The following is a 22,485-nucleotide window of genomic DNA, read 5'->3' as shown; positions in this document are numbered from 1 at the left end:
CTGGACGTGCTTGTTGCACCCTCGACAACTACTATAATTATTATTTGACCATGCTGGTCATTTATGAACATTTTAACATTTTAACATCTTGACCATGTTCTGTTATAATATCCACCCTGCACAGCCAGAAGAGGACTGGCCACCCCTCATAGCCTGGTTCCTCTCTAGGTTTCTTCCTAGGTTTTTGGCCTTTCTAGGGAGGTTTTCCTAGGGAGTTTTTCCTAGCCACCGTGCTTCTTTCACATGCTTTGCTTGCTGTTTGGGGTTTTAAGCTGGGTTTCTGTACAGCACTTTGAGATATCAGCTGATGTACGAAGGGCTATATAAATACATTTGATTTGATATGCTAGCTTGAAAAATGGGTGTCTGATTATTTCTGGCTGGGTACTCTGCTGACATAATCTAATGTTTTGCTTTTGTCGTAAAGCCTTTTTGAAATCGGACAGTGTGGTTAGATTAACGAGAGTCTTGTCTTTAAAATGCTGTAAAATAGTCATATGTTTGAGTAATTGAAGTAATAGCATTTCTAAGGTATTTGAATAACGCGCCACGTGATTCCACTGGCTGTTGAGTAGGTGGGACGCAAGCGTCCCACCTAGCCCATAGAGGTTAAATTTAAGGTCTAACACTGGGCTAGCAACACCATAACGCTACACAAGCTAGGATGAACAGGATATTATGCCACTATGCAGGAAATTAAAACCCTGTAAATGTTTCAATAGCAGGAACGTACTTTAGCCAACCAACAACAATACCAGTAAAGGAACTGGGACAGCACAAATGCAGAACAAACCCAGGTAGAACAAGCTGCTTTTATACCAGAAGAACGGAAGAGGAATTGATGATTAGCAGAGTGAGTTCAGGTGTGGTGAGTTAGCAGGAGAGGGGCGTGTCCAGAGGGTAATTGGGAGTTTGTGGAATTAGCATTAGCCTTTAAAACAAGTGCACTACATTTGTCCAGGGCAACATATTCACTATGGGCTCTGGTCAAAAGTAGTGAATTTCATAGGGAATAGAGGGCTATTTGGGATACAATCACATGTCAGTATTCTGCCATGGCCAGCGAAGAGCCGGGTCTCAATCCTATTGAGCACGTCTGGGACCTGTTGGATCGGAGGGTGAGGTCTAGGGCCATTCCCCCCAGAAATGTCCGGAATCTTGCGAGTGCTTTGGTGGGGTAACATCTCACAGCAAGAACGAGCAAATCTGCTGCAGTCCATGAGGAGGAGATGCACTGCATTTCTTAATGCAGCTGGTGGCCACACCAGATACTGACTGTTTCTTTTGACCCCCCCTTTGTTCAGGGACACATTATTCCATTTCTGCTAGTCACATGTCTGTGGAACTTGTTCCGTTTATGTCTCTGTTGCTGAATCTTATGTTCATACAAATATTTACACATGTTGAGTTTGCTGAAAATAAACCGCATTTGACAGTGAGCGGACGTTTCTTTTTTTGCTGAGTTTATATGTAACATGTTTTTAACGTGTCCATTTCTGGTAGGTTACTGTTGGTGTGTGACCGCTACTGGACAGAAGATCCAGGGTACTAATACTCCACCAAGATCAACTGTTTCACCTAAGTACACACACACATTCACTCATTCACTAAATGTTAATTCTTTACAGCAGATTCTGAATGCTGTTTCTGTCTGTAATTGTAGATGTGAGCGTAGATGAAAACCGTTGGAAAGAAGATGTTGAAAAGACTGACAGTTGTCTTTACTGTACTACAGGAACTGATTCACATTCCATAAAAATAAATGAAGAAATCCAGAGATTAAACTGTCCATTTTATCACGACCGTCGTAGATAGTGGACCAGTGGGTTGAGTGCTCATTTTTACAAAAAACCGTATGGACAAACAGGATTGCAGGCTAAACACAAAGCTATGCAACCACAACTACCCACAATACCCCATTCTAAATTACCCCTATACATAGGACCTTCAATCAGAGGCAATGAGGAACAGCTGCCTCTAATTGAAGGTCAAATCAAAACTGCACATAGAACTATATCACCTAGATCTAACCTACACACAACCCGACAACACCGAAACACTCTAAACAAATACCCTCTCTACTTTGACACATAAACCACCAAACCCCGAAACACTCTAAACAAATACCCTCTACATAAACACATAATCTAATAAACCCCTAAACACTCTAAACAAATACCCTCTGCCACGTCCTGACCAAACTACAATAACAAATAACCCCTTTACTGGTCAGGACGTGACATCTTTATTGTCGGTTTGATATGCTGAACAATTTATCTGAACCCATCCATTTCTGGGAAATGAAGGAAGGAGTAGGACTCTTTTAAATTACATTTTTAAGACAACATATTTTGCCACAGGGGTACAATAAGAACCATCTTACACAATAATCCTATTGCAAGATATACCCTACATAGTACACTTCTTTTGACCAGGGCCTATAGGGTCACAACTAGTCCACTATGTAGGGAACAGGGTTCTATTTGGGACATAACTCATCCATTGTCGTGTTCTTCCAGAAATACAGAAAGTCACCTTGATGACAAGGTTTGGTGAAAGAGAGGCTTGACCCTCACAAAGGAAAGGCACGCTAGCTATTCACCCTCTCCCACCCTCACAAAGGAATGCTGCTGGTCCTACGGCATTTCAGGAATCACAGAAGCAAGTATCCCTGGTGCACTGTTGAAATATTTAGCCATTTTAAACTATTTGTTTTTCAATGAAAACTCTACCTTTTTGTAATCATCTCAATGGATTTCATGTGTTTTAAACATGAGCTTGTCCAAGGTGTTGACACTTGACGACAGTGCTATTCATTGGAGCTCTACGATCAGATGCCCAACATTCTGGGGCAAAAGGTCAATAAGACAGACAGCAGGGTTGGCAGTTAATTAAAATGAATGTAACATTCCAGAGCTTATAGTTAAAGTTGCATCTAAAGTCTATCTGGTGACATCACAATGATGACAAAAGGTTTTCCTGCTCATTATTTATCTCATTCTGAAATGTCATTGTGTTTCCAAGACATTATAATGCACTTCAGACTACATCTTCCTCAGCTTCAATTAGGTAGAATTAAGTATCTTCATAACCATATTGTGACCCAATATGCAACACATGAATGTGTTACAAAAGTTGAATACCTTCACTTTGAATTGACCCCAACCCTGTCAAACAGGTAGATATCGGACATGTCTAGCAGGTTTTGGGCTGCACAGAAAGTATGCGGAGGTTTGAAGGATGAGAGATAGATTGAGAAAAATAGAGGGAGGAGTCTGACTGGACGGGTCCTTAAAAAGGAGAGGAGGGAGAGGTAGAACTCAACTCACAAGCAGGACAGAGAGAGACCCAGTGGAGACCTTTGAAGAAGTGAAGCTACAACTGAAGACTTCAGGAGGTGAGATTTTTACATCTCTTCATCTAATACTGTCCTTGTCTGCGTCCCAACTGACCTCCTATTCCCTATGTAGTGAGCTACTTTAGACAAGGGTCCATATTACCTTTGTGGCCCTGAGCTATTCTCTATTTAGTTCACTGTGGGTCCCGGTCCAAAGTAGTGCACTACATAGGGGATAAGAAGCCATTTGGGAAGCATCCATGTGTCTGTGTGCTAGGAGAATCTATTGTCTGTGGTTGAAGAGATGATACCTGGGATGACCAGGACCGAGTTGAGAAAATGCTGCCTTAACAGTTGCATCATTTTTGCAGCTAACACAGGGTTTCCTTAACCTCTCTGTCACGGATCCCTCCGGTACTGTTGCTCTTTCTGTGCACCAGTTTCGGAGTTCTACATCACCGGCCTCTAGGAACTGAACTGTCATTACTCACACCTGGTCCCCATATTCTCCCCTGATTAGTAATTGTATAAGTTTGCCCTTTGTTCTCAATTGATTTATTGTTCCAATGTCCATTGGTAGTTGGTCGTGTGAGTACCTGTGCCTTGTTGTGTTAGCTTTGTGCATAGATGATTACGAGTCTCGTCCCGTGTATTTATTCGAGGTACTCAGGTTTCAGCCCTGTGTTTTGTATACGTGTTTGTTTGGATATAAAAAAAAATATTGCATGCAGTGGGCATAATAAAAGTTAAAATAAAACACTTTGCTTTTATAATTAAAGGGTTGAATCTTTATAGTTATGTGATGACATCACGTACCCCAACAAACAACGACTAATCAGACTCAATTCTCGCTAACTGTACTCAATCTGCTTTCAACTTCAAACGACACTTTTGTTTCCGCCATCTCCACCATCCTCCGCACAAAAATTGAGAGGGAGGGGTCTGACTGGATGGGTCCTTAAAAAGGAGAGGAGGGAGACTTAGAACTCAACTCACAGGCAGGATTTCAGAAAGTGAGATTTCAACATCTGTTCATCTAATACTGTATGTGACCGTATCTCGAATAGCCCTCAATTGCCTATGAAGTGCACTACTTTTGACCAGAGCCCATAGTGAATATGTGGCCCTGCACTTGTTTTGAAGGATAATGCTAATTCCACAAACTCCCAATTACCCTCTGGACACGCCCCTCTCCTGCTAACTCACCACACCTGAACTCACTCTGCTAATCACCAATTCCTCTTCCATTCCTTTGGTATATAAGCAGCTTGTTTTGTCTGGGGTTGCTCAGAGTTTGTGGTGTCCCCGTTCCTTTATTGGGCCTGTTGGTTGGCTAAAGTAAGTTCCTGCTATTGAAACGGCTCTATGATTTTCATTTCCTGCATTGTGGCATAATATCCTGTTCATCCTAACTTGTGTATTGTTATGGTGTTGCTAGTCCAGTATTAAACCTTTAATTTAAGTGTAAGGAAATTGTTACAGCTTGTGAGATGAGACAAGATACAATGATGTTACCTGCTAGCAGAATGTGTCTTACATCTATAATCCTGTAGACTGTTCTGATTGGTTGCCATTTGCACTGCGTCTCAGTGAACTAGAAACGATGAAATGCTATTTTTACTTTCAAATCAAAAATGGATTCCATGTTGTACTCAGTTATCTAGCCAATCCACCTCACCATATGGGCACCGTGCTGGGCCAGAACGGAAGTAGAGGAAACATGGATGTGCAAAGCCAGAACAAAACATTGGCAGCCATATTTGGATGGGTAGTGTATAAACTAGATTTAGTTATTGATCAGTGCTGTAAATGGTGACTTACTAGAACCATCTAGTGCATTATGGATGGCTCTTCAGAGGTGGGACCCATGCTGCTAGCAGGTACCTCATTGAAAATAATGTAAAGTGAAAGTTGTCAAAAATATAAATAGTAAAGAGACACCCAAAAAATGACTTAAGTACTACTTTAAAGTATTTTTAAATAAGTTCTTTACACCACTAACTAACGGCCCGACAACGGGACCGCTCATTGGGTTAATGAGGCAACTAGTCACACCTGTGACAGGTCCTGTTGGAAGAAGTAGACCGTAACTCAGAGACACCCAGTGAATCCCTTGTGAGAGTGCATCGTTATTTAATAGACGATCTGCATCTCAAATTCTACCTTAATGTTTGTTATGTGGCCCTTGTCAAAAGTAGTGCACTATATAGTTGTGCCATTTTGTGGAGCGGCCCCCTGAATTTAAGAGCATAGACTTATCCGTACCTTTGCAGTAAATGGGTAGTCTCTGACAATATCTATAATGCTTCCCATTCCCTATGTAGTGCATTGTAGGCCCTCATCAAAGGTAGTTCACTACATAAGGAGTGAGGAGCCATTTGGGAAGGATGCATATTCCTGTGTGCCAGGCTAATCTATTGTGTGGTTGAAGAAATGATACATGCGTTTTGGCAGAAGACTAGTAGCACCGTGTTGCCCGTACTTGGTTCTTGGGGTCCTCAGTACTGGGTTTAGAAAATTCTGCTTTGGCAGTTGATTAAGTTTTGACAGTAACAGTGGGTTTCCTTAACCTCTCCTCTAGTACCCACAGCCATTCCAGATTTAAAATGCTCAACTAATCTCGCTCTTGGTCTCTCTCTCAGGAGACTATCACCATGGCGATATTGACCATCATTGTGCTTGTCAGCACAGCTTTTGCTCTGGGAGGTAAGAGTGACGTAGCTCACACCTACTCACCACATTTTAATATAAACATTAGTTGGTGTTGCTCTGTCCTACTTCACACACATGTAGGTATTAATACGCAGGTGTGAATTGGAAATGCGTTAATATTCATAACCGGTTCTCCATGGGACACCCTATGAGGGGTCAGCCATTATCAACCTTGACACTGGAGAAATGAAGGTTGTGCCTTGCTGAAGGGAACATAGACGGATATATGAACTTGTCAGCTCACTGACTTGACCTACTGGCCCAACTCTCTAACTGCTAGGCTACCTGCCACTCCTCTACTTCCAGAGATGTATATTGGCGTCTAGATGCTGGACTGAGGTATACTGATATGAATGGTTTGATCATTCAACTGGATTTACGATAGGTTTGTTTAGCAACTATCAGGAAATAACACTGATACAATTTCCAGTCTTAGTATCATCAGCTGTTATATGGAACACAGAAACAGAATTGACTGCACAGGGCTTTTAAACAAGTAGCAGAACTTCAATATTTAGGTTGCATCTGAAACGGAACCCTATTCCGTATGAACTTCTTCTGACCAGGGCCCATATGGGACGCAACCCAAGATTCCAGAAATGTATATTCTGTCCGTACATTTTCCTGTAATGTGATGTCTACATTACAATGTATGTTACCTGTGTCCAGATGCTATGATACGACCCTGTGAGGATGCTAGAGATGCCGCTAAACATGGCCCACCTGGAGCCTACGTCCCCACGTGTGACGACAATGGACAATACACCCCTGAGCAATGTTCGGGCTCTACAGGTTAACAGTGACGCACATGCACACGAAATTCACTTGAATGTGATAATTCAATGTGTATATATTGTATATGCAACATGTCTTTCTGGTAGGTTACTGTTGGTGTGTGACCAGCTACGGACAGAAGATCCAGGGTACAGAGACCCCACCAGGCACTGCTATCAACTGCTAGCAACTGTTCCACCAAGGTGTGTGTATATAATCATTCACTAAATGTTACTTCTTGCAGCTGGTTCTTGATGTGTCTAATTGTAGATGAAAGGTGTTGGAACTAAAGATGTAGAAGACTGACAGTTGTCTTTACTGTTCTACAGGAACTGATTCACATTCCATACAAATAAATACATGACGGAATCCAGAGATTAAACTGTATTTACTTACTTTATTGTTGGTGTGATATGCTGAACAATTTATCTGAACCAGTCCATTTCTGGGAAATAGAGGAAGGAGTAGGACTGTATTACCACCACACCGGCGGTTACAGGACATGAAGACAGTCAAATTCCACGTGACCATGTAGTAGTTAGGCTTCTCCAAGCTCTGATGCTGGTGATGGTCATTAGTAGCCTGGTACTCAGCACTCTATTGTCCCTCTAATCACTCTGACAAAAGTTGGACAGCCGTTAAGGGGGTTGTGGGGTTAGGTTACACAGGCAAGGCCTTTTTAACGCCTATGGCTCTTGGGTCCATGATATGGGGCATCAGCTTACTCAGTGACACCCACAGAACACAATTGAAAGAGTTGACAGATATTAGCATCTTAACTCTGATTGGAGGACTTGGACTGTGGAATCAAATCTGTCAGTATTTCCTTTGTGGATTTGTCTTTATATGGCAGCTTTCATTCTCTATAGACATCAACATGTCATTCCAATATATACAGGAGTTCAGCAGAGTCCACAATCAGAACCATGCTACTCTGAGGCTGAAGAATTGTTCCAGGCCACTGACGGATGAAAGACCCTTTTACTGAATCTACATCTTCACATTTCACTAAATCATTGCGTTGTTTGCTTCATGCATTCTATCATCCTGTAAAATAAATGACATGCTCTTCGTCATTTGCTGCCATCTGATCTTTTAGGGCCAGACTATGATCTATTAATGGTTAGGGTACGTCATGCCAATATTTGGAGGCAGGGAAGTAACTTGTATGAAAATGGTGGCTCAGTTGGTAGAGGATGGTGTTTGCAACACCAGCTTGGTGTTTGCAACGCCAGGGTTGTTGTGGGTTCGATTCCCACGGGGGGCCAGTATGAGAAGAAAAGAAATGTATGCATTCACTACTGTAAGTCGCTCTGGATAAGAGTGTCTGCTAAATGACTAAAATGTACAGTATTAGCTAGCATTAAAGTATCGGTTATTCACGTCATTGCCCTATATGAACAGGACATCCAAGAAGTGAAATGAATAACTTCAGAGGGTTAAGTAAATGTTCAGCCTATAATTTTGTAACTAGTTTATTTTATAACTAAAACACACATGACCAGAACAATGTGGGCACCTGCTCGTCAAACATCTCATTCCAAAATCATGGAGTTGGTCCCCTTTTGCTATTACAGCCTCCACTCTTCTGGGAAGGCTTTGCACTAGATGTCGGAACATTGCTGTGGGGACGTGCTTCCATTCAGCCACAAGAGCATTAGTGAGGTCGGGCACTGATTTTAGGCAATTAGGCCTGGCTTGTAGTTGGCGGTCCAATTAATCCCAAAATGTATTCGATGGGGTTGAGTCAAGTTCTTCTACACCAATCTCGACAAACCATTTATGTATAAACCTGCACGGGGGGGGACTGTCATGCTGAAACAGGAAAGGGCCTTCCCCAAACTGATGCCACAAAGTTGGAAGCACAGAATCGTCTACAATGTCATTGTATGCAGCAGAAGACCATTGTTCCTCCACCAAACTTTACAGTTGGCACTATGCATTCAGGCAGGTAGCATTCTCCTGGCATCTGCCAAATCAAGATGTGTCCGTCGGACTGCCAGATGGTGACGCGTGACTCATCACTCCAGAGAACGCGTTTCCACTGCTCCAGAGTCCAATTGCGGTGAGATACACACCGCTCCAGTCGACTGTTGCCGTTGCGCATGGTGATCTAAGGGTTGTGTGCGGCTGCTCGGCCATGGAAACCCATTTCGTGAAGCTCCCGACAAACAGTTCTTGCGCTGACATTGCTTCTAGCGGGCTGTTCTAAACTCGGTAGTGAGCGTTGCAACCGAGGACAGACGATTTTTACTTAGGCGTTACGCGCTTCAGCACTCGACGGTCCAATTCTGTGAGCTTGTGTGACTTACCACTTCGTGGCTGAGCCGTTGTTGGTCCTAGACTTTTCCACTTCACAATAACAGCACTTACATTTACAAACTAACTTGTTGAAAAGGTGGCTTCCTATGACGGTGCCACATTGAAAGTCACTGAGCTCTTCTGTAAGGCAATTCTACTGCCAATGTTTGTCTATGGAGATTGCATGGCTGGGTGCTCGATTTTATACACCTGTCAGGAAGGGGAATGTTGCGACAAACAAAAAACATCCAATCAGTGGCAGTACTTTAGGGCGAAAACAGCAAGTTGATGAAAGAGAATGTCAGGTATCATGCAAGCTGGACAATTGAGTGGAAAAAACAGCCTGGCCCGATGAATCTCTAAGCAGCATCAGTCCACAGCCACATCCTGCCTGGTGTCAACGGTACAGGCTGGTGGCGGAGGTGTAATGTTTCCCTGGTACACGTTAAGTCCCTTGATAGTTTCCAAGCCCTGAAGAACTCAAGCTTTTCTGGAGGCAATGGGGGGGATCCAACCCAGTATTAGATGGGTGTACATGTCTTTTCATTATTTAAACTGGTCTACCTTCAGATGAGTCTTGTGAGGCTTGTGTGAAAAGCAAAACAACCGCCATTTTATATTTTGATGGTGGGGTCATATCAATGTCTTTTGAAGAATGTTTAGGGATTTTCACTCTCATTATTCCCAAAAGGTCTTAATGATGAAATGCCTATTTATGTTTTAAATGTGAACATGAATTAATGCTGCCACTTTAGTTTACTCATGTTTTATTCTTGTACGGAAACTTACTTGATAGGTCTATGTCCTCTCTGTGATTTTAGTCTTGTTTGACACGTTATGTTCACACTTTATTAGAATACTCATGAAACGCACAGTTATTTTTGGGTAACACTTATTTTCTCTCATACTCCAACCCCATTGGATGCATTGAACGGATGTGGTTGGAGCAATGTCTACATAGAGGTGCAGGTTGTGAACACTGAAAGCTCTGACAAGGGCGATACGTACAGCTTTAGAGCAGTCAGACTAGCATAGTGTTCGGTGTTCTTTCTCGTCTTATTCAAAACCATGCACCTGCAAATAGATGTGCGAGTGCCTTTTGAATCCTAGTCAGAGTACAATAAAAATGTGGGGTTTAACTGGAGTTCTAAGGTCCGCAGTTCTTTGAACAACCTTACGGTTCTTGGCACTGAAAGTAGCCCCAGAAAGGTTTGTCCAAGAACCCCATAGAAGGTGGGGTTCAAAGAACCTCCTTAGCTGTGTGGGGGGGTTTGCAGGAACCTACCTGCCCAACAAACATTTTGATTTAATGGACAGTAGCAGGCGCTTAACTGAAAAATGGAAAGATCAAGGTGAGCTTTGTCCCTTGTATGATCTAAATATAGTTTGATACCATTTTCCTTTGTGTTCATCTTAAACAGAGATTGGACACAATTCAATGGATAATCATGAGGTAAGATAAGGTTAGCTGTATTGCGTGCAGAAGACTGAACTGCTCACTTGTCTGCAGGTATACAGATGAGGCATGTCAAATGGTATGTTATTCAGATCACATTTACCATCCTTCCACTCAAATATCATGTAGGACTCCACGTTATGGACAAGGTATGAAAACAATAAACAAAAGTTCTGTCACCACAAAAATCAAGGCATGAATTCTGTCATGTGCTTGTGAGTCTGTATAATAAATGCTCAGACTTCGACCTCACTACACCGCTGAATATAACAGTAATCCTGTTCTGCAGTGCACGGTGAGCATTCTGGCTATGGATAGAGAACAGCAACACCCCAGATATCAAATTTTGGACTTGCATGTCACCTCATGATTTTATTTTCTCTCCAAGGATCACTTACAAGGGGTTCTTTGAACATAGGGTTTCTTCAAATTGTAACCAGGGGGAACTCCTAAACGATACTCCAGGAACCTGCACCCGAGTGGCACTGCTGAGTGGTGACAAAGGACAGGCATAACACTTAATGACCTTCTCAGTTCTTTAACACACAACTTAAGAAACATTTATAATCAAAAGAACTTGGCGCAGTCAAGCATGGCACTTGCCAGGGTTGTGAGTTTGAGTCCCACAGGTGACCAGTAAGAAAAGGTACTAACTACAACGAATCAATCATTCATGTTCAATAACTCATGAGACAAAATAGTGTACACATTTTATTGGCTGCAGACAACTCCAACATTTGTGTAGTAACTGAAACTTCATTTAGCAGCAACAATATTTGACTTTACCATGAAGTATTAAGGATGCAGACACTACGGAATAGCATTGCTGCTTTTAATGTATAGTCTGGCGAAGCGGCAGGAGTCTCAGGGAGCACACCGAGGGCAGGCTCCTTCCACATAAAGCATTGTTCCAGCGCTTTTGACCTGAAGATGAAACACAGAACCAAAATAGTCAGCTGTACACAGACACACAACAGTAGGAAAGTCTACATGAGATTCAATTGTTGAATGAACTGGGAATAAAGTTTAATTTGATGACTGGATCAATGAATGATACTGGGATTACTGTACCTCCAAAGTTGATATGAATACAGGCCTCTCTGGCACCAGCATCAGGCCTTCCTTTTGCCCAGTTCTGGTGATCAAAGTCGGAGCCATCGCTCCAGAACCACCGCCTGTCCTGAGGGGGGGAAAGTGGGATTTCAGAATACAAACTAAATGTAGTCCTTCCTCTACCACCTGAAACAACAAAACAGTTAAAGCTACCACTACTTCAAAACCCTCCGACTGGGACTGTTGCTTGTGTAACGAACAACGTGGAGCCTAATCCTCACATCCGCAATCATCCCAATGCATTTCAAAGACCACACACATGTTTACAAGAAGACTGTCTGGAATTGATCACATTTATACTTAACTAGAACCGTTTCACATGTGTATAAAAGCCTCCTACTGAAGTTGACAGTTAAATGTAATTTAGTAGAGTCTCATCTAGAAGGACTTACAGGATCAATTAGGTTAAGGGCGTTGCTCAAGGGCACATCAGATTTCACGGAGTGAGCTCTGGGATTCAAACTAGCAGCCTTGCCTTTATTGGCCCCATGGTCTTAACGGCTACTCTTGATATTTTGTATGGAACCCATTACAGTAGCTGTTAACAAGCAGCAGCTCCTCTTCCTGGGGTCCACACAAAATAGCATTAAACAACTAACACAGAACTACGAAAAATAATTACAGGTGCCTACATGCCACACCTCACGTTTATTTTTTGAATCCAGGTTTGCTCTTCACTTGAGCAATATGAGATGGAACGGAGTTCCTTGCAGTAATGGCTCTATATAACACTGTGCTTAATGGTCCCACCTTAACAGAATAAAATCCGCCAATCCAGGTAGGAGGGAAACCAACAGTCTTGACCAAGACCAACGCCTGTAGAAACTCATCCTCCTCGGAGCTGTGCACAGATGCCAGGTTTGCGCCAAGGTACTTCACAACATTGGGTACAGACACCAGTTTATCACCAAGGGACACACAGTGCCGCTAGAGAAGAAAGTATTTATTTAACGAGGCAAGTCAATTAAGAAAATTATCTACAATGACAGCCAAGCAGTAGATGGGAAGAAAGACATTTCATGTATCAGTCAGTGGGCATTGCTGACAATTTGTCCTCTGGACTCTCAACCAAATATTGATCACCAAAACTAATTCCCTTTTAAAACATTCTTAAAGATAACAGTTTATCGCCGCCTCAGGCCATGTCCTGTGGGTTCCAAAATAAAGGAGGCACGACTCCACATTAAAATATTTAAAATGTATAGAAAACACCCATCTTAAAGGGATGTTCAGTATTTCACATCAGTCATGTGTTGCCATTTAAGGAAGTATTACCATTAAGGTAATGTCAAAGAGCTAATTTCAACTACACTTCCCCTTCAAATTCACAGTAGATAGTAAGGGTTATACCTCCGCTTCAGGCCAGCTCCTTGTAGTCTTTACAAACATTAAGCAGCGGGATCCATATTTGGTCCAACCGGAAGGACACAAGTCTTCTTCTAGAATTGAATCTGTACGGAGAAGTTACATGTGGCTTTAAACGCCAGTGTACAAATCACAGGTACAATATTATTTGTAGATCAGTCAGTCACCTATGCTACAAGAGAAATACAGAATGAGTTAAGAAAAGTGGACTCTTACTTGCATCTCCTAGAGCAAAGGTAGCACTGAGAATCAGAAGACTAGTCAACATGGTCATGGAGTCTCCTGAGAGAAACAAAGAGTGAAGTCATCAAAACCACAGATTCAACTCCACATACAGTAGATTAGAACAGGAATATGTCTGCTTTTCTAAATGCCAACCTATTCCCTAAGCAGGGCTGAGGAGAATTTCTGAGCAGGTATTTCTCTCCACTCATACTGGAGTAATAGAGGCCTAGATCCCAAATGTAGAAATGCCCTGCAGCTTTGGCCATTGCCAAATCTGTCAGAATGCAGGCATTATGGTTGAACCATATTCAATTCTGGTTCTTTTATTTTTCAACGAAAAAGTAAAAGCACAATACAAAAGGCTGGCAGCTAAGGCTTAGTGGCTTGTAACACCAGTAGGTAGGGTCAAATGGCCATCAGGAAAGGCTGTGATAACATGTGTTGCTGGATGGAATACTCCACATTAACATACGACTGACCAGTAAGTTACACCACAGCCCAATATTAGACCTATTAATTAATGAAGCAAGGTCTAAGGACATTCCATAGCAACCGCTTGCTAGACATGGTTCAATGAGGTACCTGCTAGCAGCATGGGTCCCACCTCTGAAGAGCCATCCATAATGCACTAGATGGTTCTAGTAAGTCACCATTTACAGCACTGATCAATAAGTAAATCTAGTTTATACACTACCCATCCAAATATGGCTGCCAATGTTTTGTTCTGGCTTTGCACATCCATGTTTCCTCTACTTCCGTTCTGGCCCAGCCCGGTGCCCATATGGTGAGGTGGATTAGCTAGACAGCTGAGCACAACATGGAATCCAAGTTTTTTTTTTTTTTTTTTTGGGGGGGGTTCAGGTGTGGTGAGCAGAGTGAGTTCAGGTGTGGTGAGTTAGCAGGAGAGGGGCGTGTCCAGAGGGTAATTGGGAGTTTGTGGAATTAGCATTATCCTTCAAAACAATTGCAGGGCCACATATTCACTATGGGCTCTGGTCAAAAGTAGTGCACTTCATAGGGAATAGAGGGTTATTTGGGATACATTCACATACAGTATTAGATGAACAGATGTTGAAATCTCACTTTCTGAAATCCTGACTGTGAGTTGAGTTCTAACTCGCCCTTTGGCTGAAACTGAGTTCTATCTCTCCCACCTCTCTATTTTATGGACAGATCCAGTCAGACCCCTCCCTTTCGAGTTTTGTGAGGAGGTCGGTGGAGATTGCGGAAGCAAAAGTGTCGTTTGAAGTTGAAAGTATGTTGTGTACAGTTAGCGAGAAAGATGAGTGGACAACAGTGAAGTCCAAGAATGGAACAAAAAGGGGTTCAAATTGTTGTGGAAAATGAGTCTGATTAACCTGTTATGGCTAGGGGTAGTATTTTCACGGCTGGATAAAAAACGTACCCGATTCAATCTGGTTCCTACTCCTGCCCAGTAACTAGAATATGCATTTAATTATTGGCTTTGGATAGAAAACACTCCAAAGTTTCTAAAACTGTTTGAATGGTGTCTGTGAGTATAACAGAACTCAAATGGCAGGTCAAAACCTGAGAGATTCCTTTACGGGAAGTGGCCTGTCTGACCATTTCTTGAACTTCTTTGCCATCTCTATCTTTTACAAAGGATCTCTGCTCTAACGTGACACTTCCTACGTCTTCCATGGGCGCTCAGAGCCCGGGAAAAACCTGAATGTCGTCATCCCAGCCCCAGGCTGAAACACATTATCGCCTTTCTCAAGTGGCCGATCAAGGGATTGTGGGCTTAGGCGCGTGCCCTGGCCGCCCCCCGTCTTTGTGATTTTTCCTCTGTTTGCCGAAAAGGAGATTCCCGGTCGGAATATTATCGCTTTTTTTACGAGATAAACTGCATAAAAATTGATTTTAAACAGCGGTTTGACATGCTTCGAAGTACGGTAATGGAATATTTAGACATTTTTTGTCACGAATTGCGCCATGCGCGCGACCCTGATTTACCATTTCGGATAGTTTCTGGAACGCACGAACAAAACGCCGCTATTCGGATAAAACGATGGATTATTTGGGACCAAACCAACATTTGTTATTGAAGTAGCAGTCCTGGGAGTGCATTCTGACGAAGACAACAAAGGTAATAACATTTTTGTTATAGTAAATCTGATTTTGGTGAAGGCTAAACTTGCTGGGTGTCTAAATAGCTAGCCCGTGATGGCTGGGCTATGTACTTAGAATATTGCAAAATGTGCTTTCACCAAAAAGCTATTTTAAAATCGGACATATCGAGTGCATAGAGGAGTTCTGTATCTATAATTCTTAAAATAATTGTTATGCTTTTTGTGAACGTTTATCGTGAGTAATTTAGTAAATTGTTAGTAAATTCCCCGGAAGTTTGCGGGGGGTATGCTAGTTCTGAACGTCACATGCTAATGTAAAAAGCTGTTTTTTGATGTAAATATGAACTTGATTGAACAAAACATGCAAGTATTGTATAACATAATGTCCTAGGTGTGTCATCTGATGAAGATCATCAAAGGTTAGTGCTGCATTTAGCTGTCTTCTGGGTTTTTGTGACATTATATGCTAGCTTGAAAAATGGGTGTCTGATTATTTCTGGCTGGGTACTCTGCTGACATAATCTAATGTTTTGCTTTCGCTGTAAAGCCTTTTTGAAATCGGACAGTGTGGTTAGATAAAGGAGAGTCTTGTCTTTAAAATGCTGTGAAATAGTCATATGTTTGAAAAATTGAAGTTTTTGTATTTTTGAGGAATTTGTAATTCGCGCCACGCCTATCATTGGATATTGGAGCAGGTGTTCCGCTAGCGGAACGTCTAGATGTAAGAGGTTAATCGTTGTTTGTTGGGGTACGTGATGTTATCACGTAACAATAAAGATTCAATCCTTTAACCTCTATGGGCTAGGTGGGACGCTTGCTACTCTACAGCCAGTGTAATCCCGTGGCGCGTTATTCAAATTCCTCAAAAATGCAAAACCTTCAATTTTTCAAACATATGACTATTTTACACCATTTTAAAGATAAGACTCTGGTTAATCTAACCACACTGTCCGATTTCAAAAAGGCTTTTTTTTTATTATTGAACACAGAGTGAGTCCATGCAACTTATAATGTGACTATATAAGAAAATCATTACTCCTGAACTTGTTTCGGTTTGCCGTAACAAAGAGGTTGAATACTTATTGACTCAAGACTTTTCAGCTTTTCATTTAGCTTTTTTTATCAAGCTGCATTTTTATAGTGAAAATTATTTTCCCCAAATGAGAAACTCACGCGCTGCAAATGTATTCCAGTTAGGCTCTACACCCATTGTAAAGGGGATTAATATGCTTAATTTTTAAGAAAGTATTTGGCCACTTTAGTTGTGACACAAACCTTATGAAAACATATCGGGCGGCAGGGTAGCCTAGTGGTTAGAGCATTGGACTAGTAACCGAAAGGTTGCAAGATCGAATCCACGAGCTGACAAGGTACAAATCTGTCATTCTCCCCCTGAACAAGGCAGTTAACCCACTGTTCCTAGGCCATCATTGAAAATAAGAATTTGTTCTTAACTGACTTGCCTAGTTAAATAAAAACATTACATTACGCTTTGATTTGAAAAAGTAGCAAAAAAAAAGTTATGTGCTGTTTCTTGAATTACACTGGGCATAAGTGATAATATATCATTCACAATTTATAGGGTAATATTGTCACCCATCAGACTATTCTTGATTTAATCTTGTCTTTACATGTACTAAATGTGTGAAATTTGTTTTGATTTAGAATGGACAATTATAATACACCTGTCTCAAATCAGGGGCCATAATGTATTATTCCAGCCAGGTGAATTTAGATTTTGGCTAGATGGGAGCAGTGTATGTGCAAAGTTTTACGCTGATCCAATGAACCATTTAATTTCTGTTCAAAATGTTGCATCAACAAACATGTTTATTAATGAAGATTATCTGACTTAGGACTCTAGGCGCAATTTATATTTTGGCTACTAGATGGCAAGTTTTGCATTTCTATTCAAAATGTTGTATCAAGTCTGCTCGAATGTGCCTAATTGATCAATATATACATTTTCAAGTAGATAACTGTACACTCTCCTCAAACAATAGCATGACATTTTTTCACTGTAACAGCTACTGTAAATTGGACAGTGCAATTTGATTAACAAGAAGTTAAGCTTTCTGACCGAAAAAAGACATGTCTATGTCCTGGGAAATGTTCTTGTTACTTACAAACTCATGCTAATCACATAAGCCTACGTTAGCTCAACCGTCCTGCATGGGGCACACCGATCCCGAGGTTAACTAAAATTGGAGAATTTAGTATGTGTGTGTGTGTGTGTGTGTGTGTGATTGTGTGCGCCGACTCGTGCTGGTGTGTGATCCTAGACCCATCAAAACCTCCCCACTATTCCACTACTTGGCCCAATCTGATCCTACAGAAGGCCGGCAGCCTGGGAGAACGGGACACTATCGTTCATTACACCTTGTAACTATTCTGCAGTAAAATCTCATAATCCAATGAGTTCTCTGCAGCTACCACCACAACATCTATTTTCAGTGATTTATGTTCCATTTCTGTTGTACAGTTGATAACCATGGCTATGAATGCTAAGAAACCAACCTTACTGAAACACATGTTATTCCTATCACTCTCTATTGGCAACGGCATACTCACAGGGAGCCTCTCTGGATCCCTCGAAACTGGACCCATCTTCCTCTACTACTCTCTTCACTGCCTATGAAGATTCCTTCAATGAAAATGACTGAAGTAAAAGTGAAAGTCACCCAGTAAAATATTACTTGAGAAAAGGTCTAAAAGTATTAGGTTTTAAATATACTGAAGTATCAAATTCCTTATACTAAGCAAAGCAGACGGCACCATTTTATTGTTGTTTTTCATTTAATTACGGATAGCCAGTGTCACACTCCAACACTCAGACATAATTTACAAAGAAAGCATTTGTGTTTAGGGAGTCTGCCAGATCAGAGGCAGTATGGATGACCAGGGATGTTCTCTTGATAAGTGTGTGAATTGGACCATTTTTCTGTTCTGCTAATCATTCAAAATGTAACGAGTACTTTTGGCTGTCAGGGAAAATGTACGGAGTAAAAATAACATTATTTCCTTTAGGAATGTAGTGAAGTGAAAGTTGTCAAAAACATAAATAGTAAAGTAAAGATACCCCAAAAAAACGAATTAGTACTTTACACCACTGGCTATGGCCGACATCGGGATCTCTCGTTGGGTTAATGAGGCAACTAGTCACACCTGTGACAGGTCCTTTAAAAGGAGAGGTAGAAGAGGTAGACCATAACTCACAGACAACAAAGAGAGAGACTCACAGTGAATCCCTTGGAAGAGTGCAGAAGGTGAGATTGTGTCATTATTTAATAGACTATCTGCATCTCAAATGGCACCTTAATCTTATATGGCCCTGGTCAAATGTAGTGCACTATATAGGGTGCCATTTTGTGGAGTGACCCCCTGCATTTAAGAGCGTAGACTAATAGTTACCTTTGCTGTAAATGGGTAGTCTCTGACTAGATCTAGGCTGCTTCGCAATCCCTATGTACTTCATTATGGGCCCTCGTCAAAGATGGTTCACTACATAAGAAATGAGGAGCCATTTGTGAAGAATACATATTCCTGTGTGCCAGGCTTATCTATTGTATGTGGTTGAAGAGCTGATACCTGAGTTTTGGCAGAAGACTAGTAGCACCGTGTTGCCAATACTCGGTTCTTGGGGTCCTCAGGACTGGATTTAGGAAAGGCTGCCTTAGCAGTTGCTTAAGTGTTATAATTAACAGAGGGTTTCCTTAACCTCTCCTCTAGTTCCACCAGCCATTCCACTGACTTGGAATATTCCAGTACTATCACAGCTGATTAAAATTCTCAACTAATCCTCTCTCTCTCTCTCTCTCTCAGGAGACCTATCATCATGGCGACATTGACCATCATTCTGCTTGTCAGCACGGTTTTTGCTCTGGGAGGTAGGAGTTACATACCTCACACCTGCATTTTAATAAACATTAGTGGGTGTTGCTCTGCCCTATTTCACACATGCAGGTGTGACTTGGAAATGTTTTCATAACCGGTTCTCCATGGGACACCCTCTGACACTGGAATAATCAAGGTTGTGCCTTGCTGAAGGGAACATGGATGGATATATCAACTTGTCAGTACACTGATATGAACTACTGGCCCAACGCTCTAACGGCAAGGCTACCTGCCACTCCTCTAGTTCCAGAGATGTATATCGGTGTCTAGATGCTGGACTGAGGTGTTCTGATATGATTGGTTTAATCATTCAACTGTATGTATGACTGGCTTGTCTAGCAAGTATCCGTGTCACTTCTTGATAGAATTTACCCCCACTTTTACAGTCTTTTTTTTTTTCATCAGCAGTTATACAATATGATACAAACACAGGAACTGAATTGACTGTGGGCCCTTTAAACAAGTAGCAGAATTTCCATTTTTAGCCAGGAAGTCCCTAGGTTGCATCTGAAATGGAACTCTATTCCGTATAAACTACTTCTGAGTAGGGTCCCACACGGGAGGCAACCCAAGCTTCCAGAATGTTATGTCTACGTTACAATGTATGTTACCTGTGTGTCCAGATGCTATGAAACGACCCAAGACCCCTTGTGAGCGTGCTAGAGATGCTGTGATAAATGGCCCGCCTGGAGTCTACGTCCCCACGTGTGACTGCCAGGGAGAATACACCCCTGAGCAACACTGGGGATCTACAGGTTAATGCTCACCCAGTCTTGTACAGCTAACCTTGTGGGGACACACAATTCAGTCCCATTTAAAATCCTATTTCCCCTACCCTTAACACAAAAACCGTACTGTAATTCTAACCTTAACCCCCTTGGAAATAGCATTTGACCTCATGGGGACTAACAAAATAAGACTTATGCAACAGCTTTTTAACATGTCCACTTCTGGTAGGTTCCTCTTGGTGTGTTACCAGAACTGGACAAAAGATCCTGGGTACTGAGACTCCACCAGGCACTGCTTCTGTCAAATGTGCATGCAGGTACACTCATTCACTAAATGTTCATTCTTTGCAGCTTGTTCTGAGTGTTAATATTTGTTTTTTGTTTAATTATAGTGGCGCTCGCTGATGAGAGGCATTGGAACCAAGACGTTGAGAAGACTTTGCAAAAACATTGGAATTACTTTGATGCTTGTCTTTACAGTACTATGGGTGTTGATTCACATTCTATATGAATAAATCCAGAGCTAAAATTGTTGCTTCACTTGCTTTATTGTTGGTGTTATATGCTGAACCAGTCCATTTCTGGGAAATGGAAGGAATAAGGCTATGGTGACCGTATTACCACCACACCTGTGGTCATGAAGGCAGTCAATTCCATGTGACTGGGCTTTTCCAAGCTATGCTGATGGTCATAAGTAGCCTACTATACTTGATAACTGCCTGGTACTCAGCACTTTATTGCCCTCTAATCACTGACATCAATGCAAATGTAATTGCAAATCAACTATTGGTCACATGCAGGTTATTAGCAGATGTTGTGGGTGTAGCAAAATGCTTGCGCTTCTAGCTCCGACAGCGCAGTAATATCTAACAAATTACACAACGTGTATACACTTAAGTAGGAATGAATTAAGACTATAAACCTATGGAAGAAGTTACAGTATATACATATGAGATGAGGAATGGCAGATCTGTAAATACTTTTGACGTGGCCAGTGATTCCTAGCCGCTTCCTATAGGCAGCAGCCTCTAAAGTGCTAGTGATGGCCTTGCGAGAGTAGCTATTAAGTCTCTCGGTTCTGGCTTTGATGCACCTGTACTGACTGCCTTCTAGATGATAGCGGGGTGAACATGCAGTTGCTCGGGAGGTTGTCCTTGATCTTTTTGGCCTGCCGGTGACATTGGGTGCTGTAAGTTTCCTGGAGGGGGGATAATTTGCTCCCGGTAATTCCTTGGCCAGACCGCACCACCCTCTGACGAGCGTTGGCGGCAATACAGCCTGACAGGATGCTTTCAACTGCATCTGCAATGTGTGGGTTTTAGGTGACAAGCCAAATTTCTTTAGCCACAAGGTTGACGAGGCTCTGTTGTGCCTTACCACACTGTGTGGGTGGTTCATTTGTCTGTCAGTGACGTGTACGCCAAGGAACTTGAAGCTTTCCACCTTCCCCACTGTGGTCCCGTCAATGTAGATAAGGGGGTGCACCCTCTGCTGTTTCCTGAAGTGCACGATCATCTCCTTTTGTTGACATTGAGTGAGAGGTTGTTTCCCAGGCACTACACTCCCAGAGCCGCCCTCCCTGTAGGCTGTCTCATCGTTGGTAATCAAGCCTTTTAGTGTTGTCTGCAAACTTGTGTTGGAGGCGTGCTTGGCCACGCGGTCATGGGTGAAAAGGGAGTACAGGAGGGGATGAGCACTCACCCTTGTGCGACCGCAGTGTTGAGAATCAGCGGAGTGGAGGTGATGTTTCCTACCTTCAGCACCTGGGGGCGGCCTGTAACTAAGTCCAAGACCCAGTTGCACAGGGCGTGGTTCAGGTCCTCGAGCTTAACCAACACAAAAATATCCTGTGGCGTTCTGCATTAGCATCGAACTGCCCCCGCGATGTGCAACTTTTCAGGGAAGTTAGAAACCAATACACACAGGCAGTTATAAACGCCAAGGCTAGCTTTTTCAAACAGAAATTTGCTTCCTGCAACTCAAACTCTAAAAAGTTCTGGGACATTGTAAAGTCCATGGAGAATAAGAACACCTCCTCTCAACTGCCCACTGCACTGAGGATAGGAAACTCTGTCACCACCGATAAGCCCACTATAATTGAGAATATCTATCATATCTTTCAACTATGCTGTGATGTTTAACGTACAATTTCAATCTATTTAATCGAATAGATTCCACAGATTGCGAGTTGAAGATAAATAATTTTACTAAGAGTATTAGTATGTTAGTAATTGACTGACCTGGTCTCTCCAGATCTCCTAACAGTACTATATCTAGGGTCAATTTTAGATCAATGCTATGCATTTTCAGCCATTCCTGAACCTGAACCCAGAAACAGGCTACCTGAGGGCAATACCAAAATAAATGGTCTATTGATTCTGTATCCTCACAACAAAATCTGCAGAGCTTCGATGATTTTATGCCCAAAATATTCAACATTTTGTTGGTAGCAAGACTTCTATATAATAATTTCTGCTGAAAAGCACAAAG

At 42.0% G+C, this 22,485-nt stretch overlaps 4 protein-coding genes across 6 annotated transcripts in view; 3 read left to right on the top strand and 1 right to left on the bottom strand.

Annotated features, from left to right (window-relative positions):
* The first annotated feature begins 3,288 nt into the window (after window positions 1-3,288).
* The window catches only part of LOC106578178 (equistatin-like), a 42,258-nt gene continuing 23,061 nt past the window's right edge, over window positions 3,289-22,485 (top strand). The window contains exon 1 of the mRNA XM_045701667.1: window positions 3,289-3,397. The gene's annotated coding sequence lies outside the window, so the exon portion shown is untranslated. The remainder of the gene's footprint in view (window positions 3,398-22,485) is intronic.
* LOC106593063 (equistatin-like) lies at window positions 4,626-7,899 on the top strand. 2 transcript variants are annotated; one of them, XM_045701666.1, is made up of 5 exons: window positions 4,626-4,675; window positions 5,980-6,043; window positions 6,719-6,841; window positions 6,931-7,026; window positions 7,153-7,205. In XM_045701666.1, exons 2-4 carry the CDS (start codon window positions 5,992-5,994, stop codon window positions 7,008-7,010), a joined length of 255 nt encoding a protein of 84 aa, XP_045557622.1. In that variant the 5' UTR covers window positions 4,626-4,675; window positions 5,980-5,991; the 3' UTR covers window positions 7,011-7,026; window positions 7,153-7,205. The 2 variants fall into 2 exon arrangements, with proteins under 2 accessions (XP_045557622.1, XP_045557621.1); XM_045701665.1 differs by lacking the exon at window positions 7,153-7,205 and adding an exon at window positions 7,722-7,899 and having other exon boundaries at window positions 4,627-4,675.
* LOC106593060 (ladderlectin-like) lies at window positions 11,279-14,057 on the bottom strand. 2 transcript variants are annotated; one of them, XM_014184406.1, is made up of 6 exons: window positions 13,978-14,057; window positions 13,275-13,340; window positions 13,044-13,144; window positions 12,444-12,620; window positions 11,652-11,760; window positions 11,279-11,504 (listed from the first exon to the last, which is right to left on the bottom strand). In XM_014184406.1, the coding sequence occupies exons 1-6, from the start codon at window positions 13,979-13,981 to the stop codon at window positions 11,413-11,415; spliced, it is 549 nt and encodes a 182-aa protein (XP_014039881.1). In that variant the 5' UTR covers window positions 13,982-14,057; the 3' UTR covers window positions 11,279-11,412. The 2 variants fall into 2 exon arrangements, with proteins under 2 accessions (XP_014039881.1, XP_014039880.1); XM_014184405.2 differs by having other exon boundaries at window positions 13,866-14,045.
* LOC106593062 (saxiphilin-like) lies at window positions 18,520-20,529 on the top strand. The gene is made up of 5 exons (XM_014184407.2): window positions 18,520-18,639; window positions 19,196-19,260; window positions 19,891-20,022; window positions 20,225-20,312; window positions 20,388-20,529. The coding sequence occupies exons 2-5, from the start codon at window positions 19,209-19,211 to the stop codon at window positions 20,398-20,400; spliced, it is 285 nt and encodes a 94-aa protein (XP_014039882.1). The 5' UTR covers window positions 18,520-18,639; window positions 19,196-19,208; the 3' UTR covers window positions 20,401-20,529.

This window comes from Salmo salar, chromosome ssa18 (genome assembly GCF_905237065.1).
Source record: "Salmo salar chromosome ssa18, Ssal_v3.1, whole genome shotgun sequence".
NCBI lineage: Eukaryota > Metazoa > Chordata > Actinopteri > Salmoniformes > Salmonidae > Salmo > Salmo salar.
The sequence above is the reverse complement of the archived record's forward strand: the minus strand, read 5'-3'. Positions and strand labels throughout refer to the sequence as shown.

Coding starts and splice junctions, on each gene's coding strand:
- LOC106593063 (XM_045701665.1), top strand. CDS start 5,992: ATGGCGATATTGACCATCATTGTGCTTGTCAGCACAGCTTTTGCTCTG. Junction 6,044..6,718: donor CACAGCTTTTGCTCTGGGAG/GTAAGAGTGACG, acceptor ACCTGTGTCCAG/ATGCTATGATACGACCCTGT. Junction 6,842..6,930: donor GCAATGTTCGGGCTCTACAG/GTTAACAGTGAC, acceptor TCTTTCTGGTAG/GTTACTGTTGGTGTGTGACC.
- LOC106593060 (XM_014184405.2), bottom strand. CDS start 13,905: ATGGATGGCTCTTCAGAGGTGGGACCCATGCTGCTAGCAG. Junction 11,761..12,443: donor GCGGATTTTATTCTGTTAAG/GTGGGACCATTA, acceptor TCCCCCCCTCAG/GACAGGCGGTGGTTCTGGAG. Junction 11,505..11,651: donor TATTCATATCAACTTTGGAG/GTACAGTAATCC, acceptor TTTCATCTTCAG/GTCAAAAGCGCTGGAACAAT.
- LOC106593062 (XM_014184407.2), top strand. CDS start 19,209: ATGGCGACATTGACCATCATTCTGCTTGTCAGCACGGTTTTTGCTCTG. Junction 19,261..19,890: donor CACGGTTTTTGCTCTGGGAG/GTAGGAGTTACA, acceptor CTGTGTGTCCAG/ATGCTATGAAACGACCCAAG. Junction 20,023..20,224: donor GCAACACTGGGGATCTACAG/GTTAATGCTCAC, acceptor CACTTCTGGTAG/GTTCCTCTTGGTGTGTTACC.